General features: G+C 37.7%; 1 protein-coding gene across 6 annotated transcripts; it reads left to right on the forward strand.

Annotated features, from left to right (window-relative positions):
• On the forward strand, positions 1–26,773 carry LOC127635994 (V-type proton ATPase 116 kDa subunit a 2-like). Of its 6 annotated transcripts, none has more exons than XM_052116337.1 (20): positions 1–663; positions 2,377–2,455; positions 3,255–3,352; positions 7,372–7,509; positions 9,105–9,202; positions 9,389–9,515; positions 10,932–11,014; positions 11,836–11,929; positions 12,115–12,327; positions 13,645–13,795; positions 14,191–14,330; positions 14,509–14,666; positions 16,607–16,697; positions 16,828–16,946; positions 18,478–18,688; positions 20,411–20,530; positions 22,626–22,763; positions 22,851–22,968; positions 23,082–23,253; positions 25,945–26,773. In XM_052116337.1, the coding sequence occupies exons 1-20, from the start codon at positions 547–549 to the stop codon at positions 26,045–26,047; spliced, it is 2,568 nt and encodes an 855-aa protein (XP_051972297.1). In that variant the 5' UTR covers positions 1–546; the 3' UTR covers positions 26,048–26,773. The 6 variants fall into 6 exon arrangements, 4 of the variants coding, with proteins under 4 accessions (XP_051972297.1, XP_051972298.1, XP_051972299.1 ...); XM_052116338.1 differs by having other exon boundaries at positions 22,626–22,757; XM_052116339.1 differs by having other exon boundaries at positions 22,626–22,724.
• Positions 26,774–27,794: the final 1,021 nt, after the last annotated feature.

A 27,794-nucleotide genomic window follows, 5' to 3' on the forward strand; every position in this document is an offset into this window, starting at 1 on the left:
TGCACAGGACTCCGTTTTGTATTGTGCTATTTATTTAAGCAGTAATGCTTGCATAAAAAATGGTTTTACGACCGGATAGTGATGCAATATTTTCAACGTCACTCCTGTAGGCTTTAATCGCTAATGCTATTTCTGTCGTTTCAATGGCAAGACATAGATTAAAGGTACAGGCGCCTATCGATTATTATTGTCCTGCCAGCTAGGTAAGACTGTAAAGGACCGCTACAAAGACACTTTATGAATATTGTATTTTCAGTGCGTTTGCATGATGTTTCATACGCTCTGATATGATCGCAATGATGCTAAACTGATTTGTTGGTTAATAATATTCGCAACAATTTAATCCCATCCCGGCTCAATCAGACAATAACAAATCTTGAATAATTCCGAATGCATGTCGTGCGAATCTGCTCAGTCAAATGCAGTACTATTGAATGCAATGTGTGGTGAAAACTTGATCGCGGCAGTTTGTCGTGGTGTATCAAAGCGAATAGGAAAGGCCAGGGCGGATTGAGCGATCAAGGTGGCTAAAACTGGAGAGATAAGATGGGCTCGTGCTTTCGGAGTGAGGAGATGTGCTTGGCTCAGCTGTTCCTGCAGTCTGGTTCGGCATATGACTGCATCAGCGAACTGGGAGAAATGGGACTGGTCGAATTTCGAGATGTAAGTTTGGACTTTGGCTGTTTCAAAGTTGAGCTACCTAGCCAAACATCATATCTGGGGCATCATAGGTGCGTTTCGAGTCAATAGACTCGGCAGTGCTGCACACACCTGTGTAGACGTACACACATGTGTATGTAGACGACTCAATCTGTATTCTCACAACATACTGAAAGGGCAGTAACTATGCTATTTACCTCAGAATACTTAGTCATTTGCTGCGTGTGAAGTGGCACTTATGTGTGAAGAAAATTTTGAGAAATACTTTGAAGTGTGTGTTTGAGTGTGCGGATATTGGCCTAGTCAGATAGAGCTGCAAAAGTGTGTTAGCCAGGTTAATGTTCCGTTTAAAGCAGATGAGTTTGATCAATTACTTGCTAAATAAATCTGGTCAAAAGCCTGTGTTTTCTGTTTTGCCTGAGGCACACATTAACCCCTTAATGTAGGCCCTGTTGTCAGCAGTGTCACAATACAGAGGAAGAAGCTACAAAATCAATAGTCATAAAGGAAATCCCTGAAATGTTCATGATGTATAAAATCTTTAAAGACCCCATGAAATAATAATTTTTTTAGCTACGTTTAATGTAACGTTTAGCATATACAAATTGTAAAAAATTGCCAAATAAAAAAATGTTTCTCCAAAGTGTATATTTGTGTATAAATGTTTATACGTGTAGGCTACAAATGCATATATACTATATTTATATGTATTTCTCTTTCGGATAAACAGAACACAAATATTGATGATCTGTCATGCACTCAGGGACATATCCAAATGTTTGTCCTATCAAATGGAGGGGGGTTGGATTCTCATCATTTACTCTCCCTCATGCTATCCCAGATGTTTATGACTTTATTTCTTCTGCAGAACACAAATAAATATTTTTAGAAGAATGTCTCAACTCTATAGTTCCAAACAATGGCACTCCAGTGGCTAATCCATTTCTTCATAAGCAATATGATAGGTGTGGTTAAAAAAAAAAAAAAAAAACAGATCCATATTTAAGTTCTTTTCACTGTAAATCATCAAAAACAAAATTGGCGATTTGCATTCTTCATGCACCTACTGGGCAGGAAGGAGTATTTGTAGTAAAAATAACTTAAATATTGATTTATTTCTCACCCATCATATCGCTTCAGAAGACATGGATTAAACCACTGGAGTGTGGATTGTGCTTTTTGGAGCTTCAAAGTTCTGGCCACCATTCACTTGCATTGTATGGACCTATAGAGTTGAGATAATTCTTCTAATTCTTCTTCTTTATTTGTGTTCTGGAGAAGAAAGTAATACACATCTGGAATGGCATGAGGGTTTAATTTGTTGGTGAACTATTCCTTTAAAAGGGCCTATGATATAAACCACCACAACTTCCTGTTTCAATAGGAAATACGTCAACAAAGGCAAAATGTTCACCCATCAATCAATTTCCAGATATCTTCTGTCATCATTTACTCACCCTCATGTTGCTTCAAACCAGACTTTCTTCCATGGGACACATACTGTAAAAAGATGTCCGTATTCTCCTGTTCCAAAGAAGAAAGAAAGTCATAAGGGTTTGAAATTAAATTAAAGTGAATAAATTACAGAATGTTCATTCTGAAGTGAAGTATCCTTTTTAAGACCATAGTCACAGCTTACTCGTGGTTGCTTTTAGTTGTTTACATGTTTATGTCCCAAAGTTATGAAATAAATCACAATCTGATGACTTGTTCCAGCTCAACCCCAGCGTCAGCTTGTTCCAGCGTCGCTTCGTCAGTGAGATCAAGAGATGTGAGGAAATGGAGAGGATTCTGGGTAAGGGTTCTTGATTGAAAGCACTCTGTACATTTTAGATGAAGTCTCCACCTATCTTACTGAATATCTTTGAACAGAAACATCAAAATCCTGTCTGCCACTGCACTAAGTACTACTACTTTTCTATATTTAGTATATTTTTGCTTTTATGGTACAATTGGCCTCAAGAGTTCATTTGTGAAAATACTTTTACATTTTTACAATTTAATAGTTTCTTTTCATTATAGGCCAAATTATATTTTCAGGATATGAAAATGAATGCAGACATCGATTAGACAAGTTTGCTTTAAAGAGCATCTTATGTGCTTAAATGCAAGCAAGGAAATCTGATCTTTTGCACAGGAGTTAACATGGCCAGTGTCACAGATTTTATTTAGTGACTTAAATATTGCAGAATCCTAAATATTTTTTCATTTAAGTGATAATGATTCATTGTTTAAATTTCTTTCAAAATCCTGAAACCTGTGTATAACCAAGTTTTAATGTGCTGTATATTGCAAGGAATATCATTTTATAATTAAGATGCAAAAGCATAGCAATGTGGATGTTGCTAGTAATTAACAAACAGAGAGGCAAAGAACAAGAATATGCACTCATCTTCTGGGCTGAAGGCTATGTTTGTATGTTAGAACAGGCTTTGGTCTGAATTTAGCTCTTTAGATGTGATTTATTTTGCTCTTTTGTTTTGCTCCTCTGAAAAACCTGTTAAGTTTATGTGTGTGTATCTCATGATGTTTTTTTGTTTTTGGTTTAGTTTTTTGGCATTTTATGTTTTAATCTTTCTTTCCATTACTTATAGGGTATCTGCTGAGGGAAATTAAGAAGGCTAATATTGCAGTGCCAGAACCTGAAATCCTTCCTGTTGCCCCTGCACCCAAAAATGTCTTTGAGATCATGGTAGGTGTTGAGATATGCTGACTATTGACTGTATTAGTTGACATGGTAATTGTGCTAGGCAGTCTTTTTCTAGTTAATAGTCTGGGGTCTGAATTTTGTTCAACTAGAAATAAATATGGGAATAAAACACAAATGCTTGCTAAGGCACTGTTGCTCATACTATATCTACTCTGTATATACACTCACCTACCAATTTATTAGGTACACCTACTTATTCATGCGATACTCTAATCAGCCAATTGTGTGGCAGCAGTGCAATGCATACAATTATGCAGCTCAGGAGCTTCAGTCACCATTCTGAGTTAACTCTTTACACTGTTGTGCTTTGAAAATACCAGGAGATCAGAAGTTACAGAAATACTCAAACCAGCCAGTCTGGCACCAACAAACATGCCACGGTCCAAATCACTGAGATACATTTTTTCCCCCATTCTGATAGTTGATATGAACATTAACTAAAGCTCCTGACCCGTATATGCGTGCTTTCATGCATTGCACTGCTGCCAATGAATATGTAGGTGTACCTAATAAAGTGGTCTGTGAGTGTAAATGTGTATATATATATATATATATATACACTCACCTAAAGGATTATTAGGAACACCTGTTCAATTTCTCATTAATGCAATTATCTAATCAACCAATCACATGGCAGTTGCTTCAATGAATTTAGGGGTGTGGTCCTGGTCAAGACAATCTCCTGAACTCCAAACTGAATGTCAGAATGGGAAAGAAAGGTGATTTAAGCAATTTTGAGCGTGGCATGGTTGTTGGTGCCAGACGGGCCAGTCTGAGTATTTCACAATCTGCTCAGTTACTGGGATTTTCACGCACAACCATTTCTAGGGTTTACAAAGAATGGTGTGAAAAGGAAAAACATCCAGTATGCGGCAGTCCTGTGGGCTGAAAATGCCTTGTTGATGCTAGAGGTCAGAGGAGAATGGGCCGACTGATTCAAGCTGATAGAAGAGCAGCTTTGCCTGAAATAACCACTCGTTACAACCGAGGTATGCAGCAAAGCATTTGTGAAGCCACAACATGCACAACCTTGAGGCGGATGGGCTACAACAGCAGAAGACCCCACCGGGTACCACTCATCTCCACTACAAATAGGAAAAAGAGGCTACAATTTGCAAGAGCTCACCAAAATTGGACAGTTGAAGACTGGAAAAATGTTGCCTGGTCTGATGAGTCTCGATTTCTGTTGAGACATTCAGATGGTAGAGTCAGAATTTGGCATAAACAGAATGAGAACATGGATCCATCCTCTGATGGCTACTTCCAGCAGGATAATGCACCATGTCACAAAGCTCGAATCATTTCAAATTGGTTTCTTGAACATGACAATGAGTTCACTGTACTAAAATGGCCCCCACAGTCACCAGATCTCAACCCAATAGAGCATCTTTGGGATGTGGTGGAACGGGAGCTTCATGCCCTGGATGTGCATCCCACAAATCTCCATCAACTGCAAGATGCTATCCTATCAATATGGGCCAACATTTCTAAAGAATGCTTTCAGCACCTTGTTGAATCAATGCCACGTAGAATTAAGGCAGTTCTGAAGGCGAAAGGGGGTCAAACACAGTATTAGTATGGTGTTCCTAATAATCCTTTAGGTGAGTGTATATTAGGGCTGTCAATCGATTACAATTTTTAATCGAATTAATTACATGGTGTTCTGATTAATAAATCGCATATATAAATATTTGCTGAGAAAGCCCCTCATATAACAATAATTCAATATATATAATGTTGAAATAATGATACATATTTATCTTTAAATATTTAAAACGTATATAATTTTTTATAATTATATTATAAAATCATCATTGATAAGACGATACAAAAAGCGATTTTAGAATACAATGTATTGTTTACTACCATATTATTGATCATAAGTCAATCATTGGCATACAGTTCACAGCAATCCATTTCACAAGTGAATTTGTCAATCAGTTGGAGATTTATTATGAGGGCTTGTTTAAAGATCCATCAATGAACAGCTGCGTCAGACATGGTTGTGTAGCGTCTTGGATGCGTTGCGTCATAAACATAACATTTTTAGATCACTGTGTCAAGTTAAATATATAGTTTAATACTTAGAACACATCTTGAGATCCCTTAGTTCGGATTTGGGCTCCATCAAGTGTTTTGAATGCAAGAACGTAACGCATGTTTGTGTTGTTCTACCTATTGAAGTGTTTTCTTCACTGTATAAACTGTGCATTACTCATACAGCTGAAATTTCACTAACTGCCCTCTGGAGTAAACAGGTGGTACTACAAGCTTGCATTTCTCAGGAGTCTTCCATTGTACGTTCCGGGGGGCATTGCGATTAATGGCGTTCATTGCCGCCAATTTGGACATTTTCACTTAGGGGTGTACTCACTTTTGTTGCCAGCGGTTTAGATATTAATGGCTGTGTGTTGAGTTATTTTGAGGGGACAGCAAATTTACACTGTTATACAAGCTGTACACTCACTACTTTACATTGCAGCAAAGTGTCATTTCTTCAGTGTTGTCACATGAAAAGAAATAATCAAATATTTACAAAAATGTGAGGGGTGTACTCACTTTTGTGAGATACTGTGTGTGTGTGTATGTATATATATATATATATATATATATATATATATATATATATATATATATATATATATATATATAATATTGTTTTTATAATTGTTAATCTTCTGTACATAACTTTTAATATTTGTGTTATGGATTTTGATAATAAATGGTGTGGCTTGTTGAGGAGAGGTATGCAATTCCTTTTCTAAGTGATCTGACTTTCAGTTTTTCGTCTGCCAGTCAATTAAACAATCCAGCGCTATATCCAAGGACCTGGATATTATGGAGACTTGGGGATGGGCCCATTTGACTTGTTATAGGGAGTTTTAAAATTCCACACCTGAAAAATATATTTTAAATTAAACACATCTTAATAGTCATGGAAAAGCCATAGAAATATATGTTAGTTCCATTAGTTCTAATCTATAATTTTAAATTGGGTAAATGTTGCTTATGCACAAAGAAAAACCTGGTCGAACCATGTCTGAATTGTGAACAAATCATTCTTTTGAGTAATTGGTTGTCAAATAATTGGTTGAACCGGTTCTCAAATTGGTCTAAATTTGAATAATTTTTTTAAATCCTTTTTCCGGGTATAATTACAAATGACTGGAAAGGTCATGGAAAAGTATTGGAGATTAGTGAAAAACTATGGGATCCCTGAAGTAACCACGTAGCAACTACGCAGAACAACCTAGCAACTGCTTACCAATGCACAACACCCTAGCATATGGCGGCTAGTAAAATTAAATCTAGTTTAATTAAAAAATCTAGCTGATTTAACATTACCCCGAGGTACCTAATTTTTTTCAATTAAACTCCACAAAACAGTTGGTTCACTAATAGCAATATATGCAATGAACTTCCATAGCTTGTATTTGTTATTATAGACACTTTTGCTGAGATTGTGATTGGAAAATTATTGCTAATTTAACACCATATAATTTAAGTTGTTTGTATTTAAAAGGTTATTTAAGATTATAGCCCACTAAAATAGAGGGAAATTCTCTCCTTTGCAGTTTTATTCAATTACTGTGGGTATATTTTTGGTGTAATGGCCGTATGAACAGTGGTTTGGGGTAATGGATTGTATATGGAAGCTCCAGGCATTGGCTTCAAGACCCAGTGCTGGATTGAGCATGTCAAGTTGCCTGAAGTGATAGATTATCGCACAATGGTGAGAAATAGTGCTCAATGTGAAGGAGGAGAATTGATTGTGTTTGGCACATTCATCATGTGTGGCTTTCTGGTGTGCAGTAATATCCCATAACTTTACACTTTTGTCACAGCCTATTTAGTGTGTCAAGTATAGTTTAGCCTAATTATACCGTATGATGGGTGTGTTTTTTTTTATTGGTCTGTGTGTCATTTGTAGACATTTGTGTTAGTTGTTTATAAATATTGAATATGCAAGTATGATTTGTTTTAACATTCTCTGACATCAGGAGCAGCTGCAGAGGCTGGAGGTGGAGCTCAGCGAGGTCGCCAAGAATAAAGAAAAACTCCAGCGGAACCTGCTCGAGCTGACGGAGTACACACACATGCTGAGAATCACACATACCTTCATGCACAGCCGCTCCAGGGTGGGTCCCTCGCCTGTTTAAAGACCCTGTGAATTAAAATGAGAGTTTTGTTAGCTTTGAGGTCATCTATGTTTTAGTGAACTCCTACAAATTGACTAAATTAACTACATATTTCAAAGCTCATATGCAAATTTAAAATGATCAGTCTTTCTCTTCTGAGAAAATGGACCAAAAATAATGGCTCCTCTTGCTCTACAGATTTTTGTTCAATCAAATTCTCTCGAATGAGAATGAGGGTGACCCTCCCACTAATACTACCTGGAATATAACTGAGGCCTATACACTATTAAAAAAAATGCTTATGTCTAAAGAGCAGGGTTGCAAATGGCTGATATAATGCCAATATATGCATAATACAACATTTAGTTTATATCTGTTTATCACTCTAAAATATATTAAATATAATAGTACTGAAATAAATCTAAACTATTTATTTAGGGATTTTACATCTTGGTTAAAGGGATGGTTCAGGGGGGCCTGGTTAGCTCAGCGAGTATTTACGCTGACTACTACCCTTAGAGGTGCGAGTTAGAATGCAGGGTGTGCTGAGTGACTCCAGCCAGGTCTCCTAAGCAACCAAATTGGCACGGTTGCTAGGGAGGGTAGAGTCACATGGGATAACGTCATTATGGTCACAATTAGTGGTTCTCGCTCTTACTAGGGCATGTGGTTAGTTGTGCGTGGATCGCAGAGAGTAGCATGAGCCTCCACATGTGGAGTCTCTGCAGTGTCATGCACAGCAAGTCACGTGATAAGATGAACGGATTGACAGTCTCAGAAGCGGAGGCAAAGGAGACTTGTCCTCCACCACCCAGATTGAGGTGAGTAACCGCACCACCACGAGGACCTACTAAGTAGTGGGAATTGGGCATTCCAAATTGGGAGATAAGGTGATTTAAAAAAAAGGGATATTTCCCACAAAAAATTTAATTCTCTCAATATTTACTCACCATCATGCCATCCCAGATGTGTATTACTTACTTTCTTCTGTTGAACACAAATTAAGATTTTTAAAAGAATATTTCAGCTCTGTAGGTCCATACAATGCAAGTCAATGGTCACCAGAACTGTGAAGCTTCAAAAAGCACACAAAGGCAACATAAAAATAATCCATAAGACTCCATTGTTCTGAAACTGTAGGTGTGTGGTGCGAATGGGACCAAAATGAAATCGCTTCTTTACTATACATCTTGCCATTGCAGTCTCTAGGCACAACCATGATTTCAAGCTCAATTACACTTCCTAGTGCTTGACACTTGATGCAGAGTGCTATATGGCACTAGGAAGTGTTTTCAAATTGAAATTAAGATCGTCAAAACCGATTAGATTGCTTCATAAGACATGGATTGAAACACTGGAGTCTTGTGGATTACTTTTATGCTGCATTTATGTGCATTTTGGAGCTTCAATTTTGTTACCCATTCACTTGCGTTTTGAGGACCTACAGAGCTGAGATAATGTTTATAAAAAAAATTTGTGTTCAGCAGAAATAAGTCATACACATCTGGGATGAGGAAGTGATGAGAGAATTTGTACTTGGAAGGAATGAACTATTCCTTCAAATCTCGATTTAATGTGTAAATATGTGTGTTCAGCATGAAGCTCTGGGCCCTCAGTATGAGGAGTTCCTCTCTCTGGAGACTGAATCAGTGACAGGCTGCACCAGTATGCAGAGACTGGGCGCCAAACTCGGGTGAGTCACAAAGGGAGATTCACTCATTTTAGTACACACCTTTTTAAAACCTAAATATTTTAACATTGAGTCTCTATGACAAAAGATGTGCAACTCAGTTGTGTTTCACACACACTTAGTTATGCCATAAGTGACACAGGTTGGTGTGGGACAATGTATGTGATCTTGTCTATATGTTTGCTACAGGTTTATCTCAGGGTTGATTCAGCGGGTGAAGGTGGAGGCATTTGAGCGGATGCTCTGGCGGGTCTGTAAAGGTTTCACTATCCTCAGCTATGCAGAGGTGGACGAGAGCCTGGTAGATCTCGACACGGTGTGTAAATTATAATAATAATTCCTTGCATTTATATTGTGCTTTTCAAGGCACTCCAAGCACTTTACATCATAGAAAAGAAATCTACTCAACCACCACCAAATTATACATTTACCAAGTGTAAACTGGAACTATCTTCATAAAATGTTATTTTGGTTGACTATGGTTAACTTCAAATTATATGGTTTAAACAAATAGATCAGTCAAAAATGAAAATGATGTCATTGTATTATTTATTTATTTGATTAGTCACTTGAAACTGCTCTGCCCATGGTAGCTGTGGTATGCGTATCCGGATCTCGCGAGGGGGCTCTCTGGAGGTGGACAGCATGGGTGGGGAAAGACCATTCATTATTGCCCTCATTTTAATTACACACAAAGTCAACCTGTCTAGGCCGTTAACTCCCTAATAAACAGGCTCCCTCCTCATGGTTTGGGCACTGTTTTGGAACGGATCATGCAATGGGTCATCTCTCTCCTGGCAGGGTTTGGGGTGACTCAGAACTGCATAACGCCAGTCTTAGTTACCAAAATAAATTAAAACCATATATATATACTTAGTTCTAGATTGAAGAGTACATACCCATACCACATACCGTCTCACACACACACACACACACACACACACACACACACACACACACACCATACACCATACACAATCATGTAAAACCACCTGTATATTCTACTGTTATTTTGTAAATGTTCTGTATCCTTGGCTTTGTATCCATGTCTTGTTCTATTATGCATCTTGTCCTATGTAAAAATAATAATAATAAAAAAAAAAAGACAGACGCTACTTAAAATAATTAATTATAACGCAACTCTTGCCATACAAGGACAGTTCATAGTGATCACATTTGCAAAGTTAAAAAGGGACAAAAAGCGCCATCAAATTAGTCTTCGAAAGACACACGATGCATTTTGTGTGAGGAACCGTCTGGTATTTAAGTAATTATTGACTGACAATCTTCCCAATTTGCCAAAAATTGTGGTTATCCATGTTGGTGTCCAGATTTAAAAATGGTGTGTCAACATCAAAATAGAATTGCTTCTTGCTTTAGTGTTAATTGCACTTAATGCACCATTTTTTAATTCTGGACAGCCTTGGCGACGATTATCAATGAATAACGATTTCAATTTCAGTCGGTCCCTCGCACAAAAGGCAATGTATGTCTTCAGAAGGCTTGGAATATAGTGTACAAGCCATACAGACTACTTTTATGGTGCTTTTCATTTTCGGATTAACTATTCTTTCAACAGCATAAGATACATGGTGCAAACATGCCTCTGTGTTTCATTCACCTTTTCAGTGTGTTAATAATATCCGACTGCTGCAGCTGGAGCATGCTAAGATGTTCAGAGTGATGATGCAGTTTGTTTACAGAGATTCTGTCTTGTGTTTATGTGCTTCAGGGTGAAATAAATAAGAATGTTGTGTTCCTTATCTCCTTCTGGGGTGACCAAATTGGACAGAAGGTTCAGAAAATTTGCGACTGGTGAGTTTTTGTAAATGGTGAAGGCTTAAGGTATTTTTTATAATCTTACATTAGCCTCTTAAACAAAACAGTACCAAAAACTTTTGACATGGTACCATAGTAATACCATGTTTTTTGACATGTATCATGGTACTGCAGTACCATGGTTTTCTTTAACGTAGATTACCATGTAAATGCTGTGGTACATGAGTATACCGAAAATGTGCCCTAGCTCTTCTTTGCTGTATTCATGAGTGAAGTAGCATTAATCGATTTATGTGAATGAATCAGTCTTTGGAGCCAGATCTTTTCAATGAATCATAAAAAACTGACAATAATTTGATGAATAGACTAAACTTGATTAGTATCTATTCACTGAACATCTTGACATTCGCCCTAGCTCTTCTTTGGTGCATTCATAAGCAAAATACTGATTCCTAATTTGTAAACTAAGCATTCTTTTAAGTTGGATCTTTACACTGAATCACTTGATTCAGTTCACAAAACCAGTGTGAATGGTTCATGTGAATAAAGTCGCTATTCACTTAAAATCTCGACATTCACCCTTGCTCTTTGGTGGATTCATGAGCAATGTAGCAATGTCCATTTTGTGAACTAATCAATCTTTTGATGAAAACCTTTTCAACAAATCAGTTGATCCAGTTCATAAAACAATGAAAAAAAATATGGCAAATATCGAAGTACCATATTATTATGATACCACTATGATAAAGCCACAGTGCTTTTTGTAAGGGTTGGTCTTTGTTTTATATACTTTTGTAGCGGTAATACACAATATTTATTTGTCATTTCAAATCTTTTGGATTTATTGTGTTCACTAGTTACCATTGTCATCTCTACCCTCATCCTGAAACGGACGAAGAAAGGGCAGATGTGATGGACAATCTAAGGACACGGATCCAAGACTTACAAAGCGTATGTCTTCTCCTTTTCCTAGTACCATTCAGTGTCTCCTGGGAGGATTACATTATTTGATGTTATATTGCTTTGTCCTCTGTGAAACAGTGCTGACGATATCTTAGCCACCAGAGGATTCATGCCATTGTATTCTCCTGTAATGTTATAATAAATATGTTAATGAAGCGATCTTTGTACATTAGGTTTTGCACCGTACAGAGGATTACTTGAAGCAGGTCCTGCATAAGGCGTCTGAGTCAGTGCACTCCTGGGTGCTCCAAGTGAAGAAGATGAAAGCAATCTATCACATACTCAACCTCTGCAGCTTTGATGTCACTAACAAGTGTCTGATCACTGAAGTGTGGTGTCCGGTCAGTGACCTGGCTAACCTGAGGAGGGCGCTAGAGGAGGGCTCAGTGAGTGGAACACTTAACAGAGTTTGGTTAAAGGAATAGTTCACCCAAAAATGGAAAATTCTGTCATTATTTACTCTGATGTTATGTTGTTCCAAACCTGTATGACTTACTTTATACTGTGCAACACAAAAAGAGGATATTTTAAAATAATATCCTGACTGTTTTTTCTAAATAATTAAGGCAGTAATGGTGTTAAACACTGCACAGACAACGCAGTTGCGTGGGGCCCTGGACATCAAGGTGGGGGTGGAGGGGCAGAGCAAAACGCGTTCAGTAGCAGTTCACATGCATTTGTGACGGTAAAGTGCTCCAGCTGCAGCCCTTCGAGCGATTCAAAACATTTGATGCTCCTTAAAGTTATTGTACAAATAAAAAATGTGTCTGATTTTGTTAAGACATGTCAGATTTGTAATGAGGAATGTAATGTAAACTGCCAAATATAGTTTGAAACTGCTGTGCATTATCATTGTTTTACATTATTTATTTTTTTTACCTAATTTGGTTGCTTAGGACCTGGCTGGAGTCACTCAGCACACCCTGGGATTCGAACTAGCGAACTAGCAAATTCCAGGGGTGGTAGCCAACGTCTTTACCACTGAGCTACCCAGGCCCCCGGTGCATTATCATTGTTTTGTCAAAATAAAAGCTCCAGGTAAAGGTGAAGCAAACACAACATAAAATGCTCAAGGGGTAATGTATTGTTCAGTTCACACTGGATGCACTGTTTTCAGCTGTCTCGAGTAGTTCACGCGCATTATGAAGGCAAAGAAAGTGGACCCCCGGCTGGACTGTTGCTTGGGGGCTCGGAAATTGTAACCTCGCGGCTGAATAAAGATGAATGGGGACTGGTTCTATCAAATTAGCACCATGAAAATATCATAAAAAATTATTATTATCATTCCTAACACAAAACTGGCTTCAGAAAACTTTGATAGTTGGCAAGTCGTATGGATCCCCTTTATGATAATTTAATGGTGCATTTGTTTTTGTCATTTTGGAGCTTGACAGCCTTAGTACTCATTAACTTCCATTATACGTAAAAGAGCAGCCAGGAAATTCTTCATATATTTACTTTTTGTGTTCTACAGAAGAAAGTAATATGGGGTTTGGAAAAACATGAGGGTAGGTAAATGATGACAGAATTTCATTTTGGGTTAAACTATCCTTTAAGGTATAATAATTTACCCTACTTAATGGCATACAAGATAAGACATTCTTGCTGTAATATGCTGTCATGAAAATGATGTGACTCAGTAGCAGTCTGAGGAGGTAAGAGATAAGTGCCATAATAGCAGCCTTTATTAACTTTCCTGATAGAGAAAAGGTGACGCCACGGTCCCGTCCTTCGTTAACCGTCTCCCGAGCAATGACACTCCACCGACCCTTTTAAGGAGCAACAAGTTCACCTCAGGGTTCCAGAGTATAGTTGAGGCTTATGGAGTAGGAGACTATAGAGAAGCCAGCCCAGGTGAGTAACTTTTTAATATTATGTCTTACATGTGAATGAGAAAAAGTCTTGTGTCAAAGTATTAAAGACGGAAGAGTATTCACAACACATTTAACATCCGCAATGTGACATATATTTTTAAGAATTCAGCTGGAAATAATGTGTTTTTATCCATAGGAATTTGATTGTCTATAGAAAAGTTGTTTTAGAGATGGAGCATGTTTTCACATTTCTAAATATTTCTTAAGAATAACATAGACTGATGAAACATGAAAAATAAATCCAGGTATGTGTATTAAATAATAGTTTACCCAGAAATGAAGCAGCATAAGGGTTTGGACCGATATGAAGGTGGGTAAATAATGAACAATCCCTTTAAGACAAACTTTTGCCATTTTTGTTTCATTCTCTCACAGCTCCTTATACCATAATCACATTTCCCTTCCTGTTTGCGGTGATGTTTGGAGATCTTGGTCATGGTGCAGTCATGGCGCTCTTTGCTCTGTGGATGGTGTTAACTGAGAAGGACCACACACGCAGACGACCAGGAAATGAGGTCAGAGCTGAAGACTGCAAAAGCTTTTTTCTTACTCAGTATTTTTGTCTTGTTTCTGTTTTCAGTGAAATACATTCATCCCAATTCAATAACTGTATTGAAGAATGGTTCAGCTGTGACTTGTATTTTACAAGTGCACTGTGTCTTATTTGGTTCATCTCTGAATCATTCTACTCAGATCTGGAGGATGTTTTTTGATGGGCGTTACATCATACTAATGATGGGACTGTTCTCCATATACACGGGACTCATTTACAATGATTGTTTCTCTAAATCCCTCAACATCTTTGGCTCTGCCTGGAGCGTCGAGGCCATGTTCACAGAACAGCAGTGGTCGTAAGACACAAATAAATCTAATATAAATTTATAAGGAATGTAATTAATATTTTATAACGGTAGTTCTTAACTGTTTGGTCACAGGTCTGTTCTGGACCATAATTCATATATAATCAAGCATTTTAAAGAAATGGTTCACCCAAAAATACAAATTCTCTCATCATTTACTCACCCTCATGCCATCCCAGATGTGCATGACTTTCTTTCTTCAGCAGAACACAAACAAAGATTTATCTCAGCTTTATAGGTCCATATAATGCAAGTGAACGGTGACCAAAACTTTGAATACATAAAGGAAGCATAAAAGTAATCTATATGATGCAATTGGTTTAATCTATGACTTCTGAAGTGAAACTATCAGATTTGGGTGAGAACAGACCAAAATATAACTCCTTTTTCACTGTACATCTTGTCATTGCAGTCTCTAGGCACAATCATGATTTCAAGCTCTATTACACTTCCTAGTGCTTGACGCATGTGCAGAGTGCTAGATGGCGCTAGGAAGTGTAATCGAGATTGAAATAATGATTGGCCACAAGACTGTTGATGTTAAGATTTATAGTGAAAAATGTGTTTAATTTTGGTCTGTTCTCACCCAAATCCAATTGGATCACTTTGGTAGACATGGATTAAACCACTGGAGTCTTTTATGCTGCCGTTTATGTGCTTTTTTTTTTACATTAGCGTGGCAAAAAGGAGCTACTCTGAGAAGATGAAAAACAAGTTTTCAGCTTACAACCCTGCATCAGTGTGGAGATGCCTGAAAGATATTACTAACTACAAGACAACATCCCCCAACACTGTAGGGAATCAACAACTGGCTGACGACCTGAATGTGTTTTACTGAACATTTGAAAAGCCCAGTCTCACAACCCACACCTGCTCTGACCTTCAATTCACACAAACATCAACACCTCCTACAACCACCCTTCTCTCCCCTCCTGCTACTCTAACTACACTTAAGATCTGTGAAGAGGATGTATGCTGGGTCTTCCAGAAACAAAAGACAAGGAAAGCACAGGGCCCAGACGGTATTTCACCCACTTGTCTAACATCCTGTGCTGACCAGTGGGCCCCCATCTTCACACAAATATTCAACAGATCACAGGAGCAGTGTGAAGTTCGCTGCTGCTTCAAATGCTGGACATCACTGGATGTACATCACTGAATTGAGCAAAAATTAGTCATATTGTGTGTATATACTAATATTTTCTAGTTTCTATTCTCTTTTATTTTTATTAATAAATCTTGCTGTTGTATTGTTTTTGCACTGGGAGCTTCTGTCACCAAGACAAATTCCTTGTATGTGTAAGCATACTTGAAAATAAAACTCATTCTAATTCAGATTTTTGGAGCTTCAAATTTCAGGCCACCTTTCAGTTGCATTGTATGGACCTACATACCTTAAATATTCTTCTAAAATTTTAATTTGTGTTCTGCAGAAGAAAGTAAGTCATACACATCTGGGGTGGCAAGAGGGTAAGTAAATAATGAGAGAATTTTCATTTTTGGGGGAGCTATTCCTTTAAGAATGCAAAAATAAACTGGCTCTCATAAAATTGAGAAAATGCTTCCCATATATTTGGTTGTTGAAGTCAAAGGCTGTGTGTCCAATCAAAACAAATTTAGGTCACTTGGTAGAAGCTAGACATATAAGCCAAATTAGACATATGACAAAACTATACCGTATAAAGCATTAGAAAATTATACCCAGACTACATTAAGTACGGGTTACATTTGGTACTATTTTGTTGAGTCATCATATTACATCTAGTGTCAAATCTGACTCCTGAAGCAAAATCAGTTAAGAACCACTGATTTATAAAATGTGGCAGAATAATGTGGCTATAGCATAGTTTTCTCACTTTTTCCTTGTATTTCCTTTCAAAGTTGTATAATTATAGTACTACAAATGATTTTGGCCTACTTTACTGTCACAGAAATGAAACCCTTCAAACTAACGCCTTACTCAGCTTAGATCCCAACGTTTCTGGAGTTTTTTCTGGACCGTATCCATTAGGCATCGATCCAGTGAGTACATGCACTCACTCAAGATTTATAAAGCACGTTTCTGTGGATAGCAGCTACATCCTGAGAAAAAGACATTAAGGCTCAGTGTAATTTACAGAGCTCTAATTAGTTATGGTTTATTGGCCTGTAGATCTGGAACATGGCTGTGAATCGCCTGACCTTCCTCAACTCCTACAAGATGAAGATGTCTGTGATCATTGGGGTCATTCACATGAGCTTTGGGGTGGTGCTCAGTGTCTTCAACCACTTGTGAGTGAGCTCTTGTTGTAATGCTGTTAAAATTATTTGTACTTGATGTTTTTGTAGTTTTCAGTAAATGCTGAAAATTGGGTGGCCCTTTAATAAACTATCAGCCTGGCTCATGAATATTAATTAGGTGTTGTAATGCACACAACCCTAACATTATTCACCAAAAATCTGCATGTATCTCAAATCTCTTATTTGATCTTGCCGCATCAGTTGCAAGACACATGAAACCTATTGACATTTGGCATCAATGCCATCAAACCTGGTGTGATGCATGTTGATGCAGATTTACAGTTAATAATGATTTATGTTTTGGTCTGAAATACATAAACTGGTGGCCATTGTATGCTCTTATGGAAAGAAATTGGTACTTTTATTCACCAAAGTGGGAGTCAAATGATCACAATGTATAGTCATTAATCTAGTCATTATTAATATCCAATAACATGAAATATTATTATTACAATTTGAAAAAATATTCAGAACTTAAACTACTTCAAAGAGTTCTCATCAAAAAAATCCTTCACGTGCAGCAATGACAGTTTTGCAGATCCTCGTTATTCTAGCTGTTAGTTTGTCCAGATACTCAGGTGACATTTCATCCCACACTTCCTGTAGCACGTGCCATAGATGTGGGTCTTGTCGGGCATTTCTCACGCACCTTACAGTCTAGTTAATCCCACAAAATCTCAATGTGGTTAATATCCATAACACTCTTTTCCAATTATCTCAATGTACATGAAACTGGTGTTGAGCGGGTAGAATTCAATGAAGCTGTCAGCTGAAGACATGTGAGGTGTCTATTTCTCAAACTAGAGACTCTGATGTACTTATCCTCTTGTTTAGTTGTACATCTGTCCTTCCACATCTCTTTCTGTCCTTGTTAGAGCCAGTTGTCCTTTGTCTTTGAAGACTGTAGGGAACACCGTTGTATGAAATCTTCAGTTTTTTGGCAATTTCAAGCATTGTATAGCATTCATTCCTCAAAACAATGATTGACTGATGAGTTTCAAGAGTAAGCTGTTTCTTTTTTGCTATTTTTGACATAATATTGACCTTAAGACATGACAGTCTATTACATACTGTGGCAACTCAAAAACAAAAACAATGTTAAGCTTAATTTAATGAACCAAATAGCTTTCAGCTGTGTTTGATATAATGGCAAGTGATTTTCTTGTACCTAATTAGCAATTTAGCATGATTAGTCAAGAATAAGGTATTGTAGTGATGACTGCTTGAAATGGGGGCTGTCTACATTTGATCAAAAATTACTTTTTTAAATAGTTATGGTGCTGTTTGTTTACATCAGTAATGTCCTGATTATACTTTGTGATCAAATGAATGCCACTTTGGTGAATTAAAGTACTAATTTCCTATCGAAACAGCAAAATCTGTACAATATTCCAAACTTTTTGCCACCAGTCTATATTATGCAACACGTTAAGGCAGTTTTTCCAAACATAATGCTGAAATACTTTTTATACCTGCTATATAAGCTTGTGCCTCTCTGCTCTTTTCCTCATTATATTTACAGGCACTTCAGACAGAAGTTTAAGATCTATCTCCTCTTTCTCCCTGAGCTGCTCTTTCTGCTTTGTCTCTTTGGGTATTTGGTCTTCATGATCTTTTACAAATGGCTGGCGTTCTCAGCACAAGACTCTCGTCTGGCTCCAAGCATTCTCATCCACTTTATCGACATGTTCCTCATGCAGGGGAATGCTGCTACACCCCTGTACCCCAGGCAGGTGTGTGTGTGTGTGTGTGTGTGTGTGTGTGTGTGTGTGTGTGTGTGTGTGTGTGTGTGTGTGTGTGTGTGAGCGTGTATTTATCACTTTGTGGGGACCAAATGTCCCCATAAGGATAGTAAAACCCGAAATTTTTGACCTTGTGGGGACATTTTGTCGGTCCCCATGAGGAAAACAGCTTATAAATCATACTAAATTATGTTTTTTGAAAATGTAAAAATGCAGAAAGTTTTCTGTGAGGGTTAGGTTTAGGGGTAGGGTTAGGTTTAGGGGATAGAATATAAAGTTTGTACAGTATAAAAACCATTATGTCTATGGAAAGTCCCCATAAAACATGGAAACACAACTGTGTGTGTGTGTGTGTGTGTGTGTGTGTGAGATTGTCTGCAAAAGTACATATTTTTAAGTCAGTTGGTTGAATGAACGACAAGTCGACTTATTGAAGGTCAGCATAATAACCCTGATAGCACATGTACATCACCCAGATGTCTATTTTTGATTTGTGTGTTTACATCTGGAGGATGTATTTTTTAGGGTGTTCGCTCATCTGCAATACGTCCATGAATGTTTTTGAGATATTTACGATTTTAAATGTTTGTAAATTTGATACTTTTAAGATGTTTAGCTGATGTTAATTAGAATGTGATGCTTTCCAGATGAAACACTCTTAAAGAGACATCTCAGAGATGTATGTGTGCTATCTGGGTTAGGGGCCATTCACACAGAATGTGTTTTATCGTCTATCTACACTGTTTAGCCAAATAATTGTTTTTCTATAAACATGCATTAGATGTCTGATCATTGTGCCAGATCTCGCTGGTTTTTCAGTGTCTAGCATTTTATTTGTATTTATTTATTTAATTCTCTTTTCTCCCAATCTGAGACAGTCAATTCACGCATATTATCACGTGGCTCATTGTGCATGACACCACAGAGACTCCGCATGTGGAGGCTCATCCTTCTCTCCGCGATCCATGCACAACTTATCACGCGCCCCATTGAGAGCAAGAAAAATCTGTTTTCCATGTTGGTTATCGGACACTTAAATACAAAAATAGTCAGTATTGTATCAGCCATTGAAAACCAATATCTGTCTATCTTTAGTTAACGCCTCTCATCCACACTGGAACGGCATTTTCCTCCACTAAAAAAGGAGACCGGAAGGTCCACCTGACCCAATCAAATACGTTTCTTAGGGGGCATTTACATGAGACACATGCTTGCATTCAGAAACTGTTACGCCGCGTCCACACAATCGGTTTCAGTTTTAAACCTTTGTTTTCAGTTTCCTAATGTCATCGTTTTCCAAAGGTTATGGAAAGCATTTCCAAAAATCTCCATTTTCAGCAGAGGAAAAAGCCATTCCACTGTGGACGTGAGGTGTAAATGTAGCAAAATAGATGTGTCAGTGTGGACGTGGCCTTCGAGAGGGCGCTGCTAAATGGAATGAAAACAGTGTGACAGGCAAAGCAATGGCCTTATGACTTATCTGATTCTGAATATGTGTATGACTGAATGTGTAATGTGTATGGTTTTAATGTGTATGACTCATTAGCACATGAGTTCCATCCAAAATGTGCAGAGGTGGGGGTTTACCAGGACCAGGGTTGGGAAACACTGGATTAGTCAACCATCATGATCCATTCCTAGTCGGTGCATATATGTGTGAGAACATGGTTCAGTCTGCCTGATATCTGCGTCTCTGTGTTAATCCTGTAACAGATGGGGCTGCAGGTGTTTTTGGTGGTGGTGGCCCTGCTGTCGGTTCCAGTGTTGTTACTGGGAAAACCTCTTTATCTCTACTGGCTGCATCGTGGTGGGAAGAGCCTGGGGGTCCACAGGGTGTGTCTGTGTTTTTGTATGTACAGTGAGGAAAATAAGTATTTGAACACCCTGCTATTTTGCAAGTTCTCCCACTTGGAAATCATGGAGGGGTCTGAAATTGTCATCGTAGGTTCATGTCCACTGTGAGAGACATAATCTAAAAAAAAAAATCCAGAAATCACAATGTATGATTTTTTAACTATTTATTTGTATGATACAGCTGCAAATAAGTATTTGAACACCTGAGAAAATCAATGTTAATATTTGGTACAGTAGCCTTTGTTTGCAATTACAGAGGTCAAACGTTTCCTGTAGTTTTTCACCAGGTTTGCACACACTGCAGGAGGGATTTTGGCCCACTCCTCCATCCAGATCTTCAGGTCATTGTCATGTTGGAAGACCCAGCCTCGACCCAATTTTTCGAGGCAAAATAGCAGGTTGTTCAAATACTTATTTTCCTCACTGTATACTGTATATGTTTATCTAATGTCATGATATTAGATGTTAGACTGTGTATTTGGTCCTACTAGTTCATCAGCCAGACAAATCTCACAAAACCTTTCAAGAACATGTCTGGATCTTTTTTAGAAGCCAACCAATTTATTTATTTTTATAATAATTTTATGGGTGCAGAGTAAATGCATAAATACTGTTCAATTCAATAATCTCTTAATAAATTACACATTAATTAAAATTAAACCCAGTAATGTAATGACAGTAACGCCACCCATTGTAAAGAAGTAAAACTTAAAAATGTCATTAGAAATTTACTTGAGTGAGATTAAAATGTACCCACCTTGAACCCTACTCAAAGTAATCCCCCAAAAAGTTACTCTAAGTAAATGTAATGGAGTAAATGTTACTACCCACCTCTGTGCATAATGCAGGACTTTTAATAATGATCAAGCTTGAAATACACATGGGATTATTGTTTTGAAATGTCTGTGCTTTAACTCACACAAACACACAAGGTAAAGAAAACATGTACAATCGTCAAATGTATTACAATAGTTATATAGTATTTATAATAGTATTTTTTTTAATAAAATTTTGCATTATAATTGAGAATAAGTCCATAAACGGTAATTGTCACTGAGTCTTGGCTCTGTTACAGTGCCCTATATGTAAATATAAACCAAATTAAGGTTTTTATAGCCTATATATTCACCAGATGAATGGTTTTGAACACAAAAAAAATAATATTGCTTTCGATTTTTGCAGATATTCGCATGTTGTTAGGAGTTTCACCCATACAGTATGTCATTATTTATAGTTTTTTTGTATATGCATCTAAAGTACATCAGGCCCAAAAAAGTATTATGACACTTAAGCAACACTTAAAAATGTGTTAACTATAGACACACTGTTTAAAAATAGGGCGAAAAAGTATTACGACTGATGTTAGAGGGTTTATAGTTAAGTGATAAAATACACCTGTAGTTTCTCTGCTAGGACACCTGTGTGAATTTGATCGGAACTGACTTCATAACATCTACTAAAATAATTTTCACACCACATGGTTAAGGTCATTGCAAATAATGGTTCAGAAAGGTTATTTCTGAGAAAAGCTGTAGGATCAAATGGACGAAACTCAAACATTTGAAATTTTACATTTTTCCGAAATAAAAATGTTTACTTTTAAAGAAATGAAAAGTACTTTTGAAACAAATTTATTAAATCATGAGCACTCAACTTCACATGAAATGAAGGCTCTAGTTATATCAGTTACCTAATAAAAGCAGTTTTATACTGAGAGGGTCTCCTCATGGGGGGCGACCATGTTAGAATCACGTGGCCAGATGAATACTACTCGCTCAATATCAGTAACTGTCCTGTTATTGCACATTTTAACTCATGGGTTAAATTAATCATGGCTGACTGAACAGTGAATTTCTACAATGGCATTAATAACTGAAAACTTTTGCAGTTGAATGATGCTGCATTTACTCCACTATTTGTCAGTGTAATTCCAAGATGACAAGCACAAAAATACTGAGTGCACTTTAAGTGTGCTTGTGTCCAAAGACCCTACTTTTCTGGGCCACTGTAAATGCTGATGTATGATGTGCTGATTAAAGGAGAGGCAAAGACACTGTCATGTCACTGTGTGTAGGGCTACGAGAGAGTTCGTCATGTGAGTGAGGACGATCTGTCATCGTCTGTCGTGCATGATGAAGAAGAGGGGCTAAGTGACTCGGGAGGACCTCAGGAGGTTCAAGTTTACCCATTTTCCTCACAAAAACAAGTACCGGTACCCTAACACACTAACTTTTCGTTCACTGTAATAATGTCAATAGCTTCCTCTGTGACTTTCCCTTATGCCCTTGTTCTCTGGCAGTTTGATTTTGGGGATGTCTTCTTGCATCAAGCAATTCACACCATAGAGTATTGTTTGGGCTGCATCTCCAACACTGCCTCCTATCTGCGTCTCTGGGCCCTAAGCCTTGCCCATGCTCGTGAGTGTCTGTTTACACATACAAAAAATGTCTAAATATCACATCAGGCACATAAATGTGTGCACTCTTTTCTAAATGCATTTTGCATATACATTTGTTTTGTGACATTCCAGAGCTGTCAGAGGTATTGTGGGTGATGGTTATGCGAGTGGGGCTGAGGGTGAGCTCCAGACTGGGCGTGCTTTTCCTTGTGCCTGTGTTCAGTGTCTTTTCCCTGCTCACCGTCTCTATTCTTCTGGTTATGGAGGGACTGTCTGCTTTCCTCCATGCTCTGCGTCTGCATTGGTGAGCTTCAGAAATGCATCCAGATTCACTTCAGAAGAAGAAAAAGACTTGTTGACTTCCAGTATTTTTTCTTTTAGTAACAATAAGGGCTGGGTATTGACACAGATTTCCCAATACAAACTGATTCCAATACATAAGCTTTCGATTCTTATTCGATATCGATTCGTATACGTATATTTCCATTATGATATCCATTTTACTTAAATATTAGGATGTTAATGATTAAGCGATAATCGATAAAGCTGATCAGTCGTTTATTAATTAATTTCAGGTCAAATGCATTCGGTAACCAAGCCAGCAGACTTTGATAAGGCTGTCTATACAGTCATCCGCCACTAGAGGGCGCTTGCGTGCTGCACGTCATGTCTTTTCGGAATCAGAGAAGAAGGGCATAGATGAAGATGAAGTGGTTGGAGCAATTCAATATAAATGAAGACTGTGTTTTCTGCATACACAGTGATAGTAGCTGCGTCCGAATATCCATACTTCTCTACTATATAGTATGCTTAATACAGTATGCCAGTGGATTAGTATGTCCAAATCTGCAGTATTCAAGAAGCAGTAAGCAAGAAATACCCGGAAGACCTACTATTTCTGTCAAGATTCTGAAGTGCGGGTCGACCAGACAGTTAACGATCCCATAATCCCTCAGGAGCTGAGGCGACGTCGTATTCAAAGCGCTGGATTTAAAAGAACGCCGGTGAACCGTGAGTCAGACGGCTCTTCTCAACTGTAAGTGCTACATCTACCAAGATAATGGTTCCTTGCTCTTAAATTTAGCTTTTTTTTAACAAATCTAGTGCAGATAATTTTCACAGTTGTTGTTCTTACGTCATTTAAACTCAGCAAATAAGAAGTGTCCAGTTTTCTGGTCACTGTATTTTAAAGATAATTTTGTTAAAATTCAAATAACTTTACAGATCTTAATTGTAAATGGTTTAAACAATGTTTTTGATGCTTGTTCAATGAACCAAAAACAATTAATGAACATGCACCTGTGGAGCAGTCATTAAGACACTCGGCTTACAGACTGTAGGCAATTAAGGTCACAGTTATAAAAACTTAGGACACAAAATAGACCTTTCTACTGACTCTGAAAAACACCAGAAGAAAGATGCTCAGGGTCCCTGCTCGTCCGCGTGAACGTGCATTAGGCATGCTGCATGGAGGCATGAGGACTGAAGATGTGGTCAGGGCAATAAATGGCAAATTCTGAACTGTGAGAGGCCTAACACAGTGCTACAGGGAGACAGGAAGGACAGCTGATCATCCTTGCAGTGGCAGACCACGTGTAACAACACCTGCACAGGACTGATACATCCGAATATCACACCTGTGGGACAGCTACAGGATGGCAATAACAACTGCTCGAGTTACACCAGGAACACACAATCCCTCCATCAGTGCTCAGACTGTCCGCAATAGGCTGAGAGAGGCTGGACTGAGGGCTTGTAGGCCTATTGTAAGGCAGGTCCTTACCAGACATCACCAGCAACAACGTCGCCTATGGGCACAAACCCACCTTTGCTGGACCAGAAAGGACTGACAATAAGTGCTCTTTACTGACGAGTCATGGTTTTGTCTCACCAGGGGTGATGGTCGGACTCGCTATCGTTGAAGGAATGAGCATTACACCGAAGCCTGTACTCTGGAGCGGGATCAATTTGGAGGTGGAGGGTCTGTCATGGTCTGGGGCTTGTTGACATTGCAGGCAATCACAACGCTGTGTGTTACAGGGAAGACATCCTCTTCCCTCATGTGGTGCCCTTCCTGCAGGCTCATCCTGACATGACCCGCCAGCATGACAACGCCACCAGCCATACTGCTCGTTCTGTGCGTGATTTCCTGCATGACAGGAATGTCAGCGAAGAGCACGTCTGGGGACTGCTGGATCGGAGGGTGAGGGCCAGGGCCACCACCCCCCCAGAAATATCCTGGAACTTGCAAGGGCCTTGGTGGAAGAGTGGGGTAACATCTCAACGCAAGAACTGCTATTATATTTTGTTACATGTTTAATGTTTACATGCATATTTTGTACTATTTACAATATTTACATTGATTTGTTGAACACATGCTAAAAATTGGAGCTGTCTCTTTAAGAAAACTGGCAGTTCTGTTAATAGCATCTTTAAATGAGTACATATTAACAAGAGAGTTCATGAATGGCTTTACCTCATTTGTGCTATGCGTGATTAGAAATAAATTATCAACAACTGACTAAAGAACAGAAAGGTTTTGAAAAGAGACCTTATTGAATGACAAATGGGCGAGGATCTCGTCTTTGGACACACTAAACGACTCAAATCAAACTTTTAATCTCAACATTAAGTGAAAGGATCTCAATCCTAAACATCTACTATACTAAATCACTGGTAAGTGAAAGCTGAAGATTTACCAGCCAGTGGCTAATCATAGATGTTTTTGGGAAATTTTGCGCAAAGTCCAAAGCACAAAATTTGGTCTCGTATGCGAGTGATTTACTCACATTTTACAGAGTTGTGCATACCGCACGCAATATAGCTGAAGATCAATCTTGGAATTTAAGAATCGATATCAAGATGAATCAAATTAAGATTGTAATGCATCTGAAAATCTATATTTTCTCCCAGCCTGAGTTATAATAATTTTGTTAATAATCGAGTTATTCCACCATGTCTATCTTTCCATTCACAATTGTGTGTCTTTTTGCAGGGTGGAATTTCAGAACAAATTCTACAGTGGAACAGGAGTCAAATTTGCACCTTTTGACTTTTCCCTGTTTCCTTCTGTCTTTGAGCAAGATGGTTTACTCTGATGGCGACGGCACTTTGCCTATGAACAGAATACCATGAACCATGACCTTTTGAGCACTGGACAATCACCTAGCAATTTTAGAGCAAAATCTTGCAGTTCCAGTGCTGCTTCCTCTTTGCACTGCACCAGGAGACCTAACTGACCAGCCTTTTTGCACCCATCCATATCAGATGTGTCTGGTGTGGATTATCAGCTGTGGTGCCATCAACATGTGCTGACATTCAAGAATTGTTTGTCTACAAAGCCCTGTTATTATATTTATCTAAAGATATATGAATTGTATTTGCTATTTCACCTTCATAAGCATTTGCTGTCATATTGATTTTCAAAGTGCCATAAATATTTTTCAATGTACAGTTTTGTACCCTACATTGAAATGTACTTTTGCTTGCTTTAGCTAGATCCTCCATGTATTTTACACATAGAAATATCTTTGAAATGAAACCATGGCGGAGGTAATACTACACTATATCCTATGATGAACAATGGCTAATATCATTTTTAATGTGTATTAAAGCATAATTTACAAAATGTAAAGTGAACTGCAGTTTCTATGGTAGCATTATTTAGTTTTTCTTTGTTCAAAAGGAAACTGATGACAATTCGTTATCCATATTTCAAACAACACATTTCTGTTTTTAAATACATGTGCATGCTTACAACCTACAGAAAATGCACTTCATGAAACAATGAGAACACATTTATTTTCCGTATGTTTTCATCGAAATTCCTGTACATTAACATTTGTGTTTTGGTTGCTTATAAAAAGCCATTATTACACAAAGATGCTTGTGTGAGTGATTATTTGTTTTAATAATTTAATAAAATTATGTTTCAACTATCTGCAAGACTTTTTACAGGGAATTTTTTAAAGGTGCTGTGAAAGTCATTCACATCATACAGATGTGAATGAATTTCTTCTGTGGATCACAAATTATGATTTTAAGAAGAATATCTCAGCTTAGTAGGTTTATTTAAAGCAAGTAAATGGTGGCCAGAACTTTGACGCTTCAAAAAGCACATGAAGCAGCATAAAAGTAATATATACGACACCAGTGGTTAAATCTGTGTCTTCAGAAGTGATGTGATGGGTATGGGTGAGAAACATCAATATTTTAAGCTGCACTATGTAAGATTATTTGGTTAAAATGAAAAAATTGCAATTATTGTTCAAAACAATGTACTTATACTCAATTCACTACGGTAAGCCTATAAAAATGATTTGCTTTAGAAGCTGTCAGGGACGCAAAATTACTGATTTCTGATGATCATCATTGCTCCATTACGTCCAGGGTTGAGGAGCAACGGAATACATGTAACGGGATTACTTAAAATACAAAATATTAGTAACTGTATTCCACTACAGTTACAACTGAAATCATTGGTATTTAGAATACAAGTACATTCAAAAAGTATTTTGTTTACTGAAGAGATTACTTTGAATTTTATTGGAATTTGTTTCATTTAATATTTATTCCTTTCAGTTGGAAAACATTTATACATATAAATGATGTGATCCAAAGTGCATTTGAACAGCGGTGAAACACTTTCTTGTTGAAATAGAAATAAACATTGTGTAAATTGTCAGCTTTACGCTAAGCTAAAATGCTGTTTCTAGCCATTTTACATGCACATGTCACCAGACACGATCATATTTTTATCAAGAAAATTCATGTTAGAGAAGTTTTTTTTTCTAATAAGACCTTTGATATTAGGGCAAAAATAGTTTTCTTCATAATCATTTTTCT

This window comes from Xyrauchen texanus, chromosome 43 (genome assembly GCF_025860055.1).
Source record: "Xyrauchen texanus isolate HMW12.3.18 chromosome 43, RBS_HiC_50CHRs, whole genome shotgun sequence".
NCBI classification, from domain to species: Eukaryota; Metazoa; Chordata; class Actinopteri; order Cypriniformes; family Catostomidae; genus Xyrauchen; species Xyrauchen texanus.

Coding starts and splice junctions, on each gene's coding strand:
- LOC127635994 (XM_052116337.1), top strand. CDS start 547: ATGGGCTCGTGCTTTCGGAGTGAGGAGATGTGCTTGGCTCAGCTGTTC. Junction 22,764..22,850: donor CCTCACAAAAACAAGTACCG/GTACCCTAACAC, acceptor GTTCTCTGGCAG/TTTGATTTTGGGGATGTCTT. Junction 22,969..23,081: donor CCTAAGCCTTGCCCATGCTC/GTGAGTGTCTGT, acceptor GTGACATTCCAG/AGCTGTCAGAGGTATTGTGG.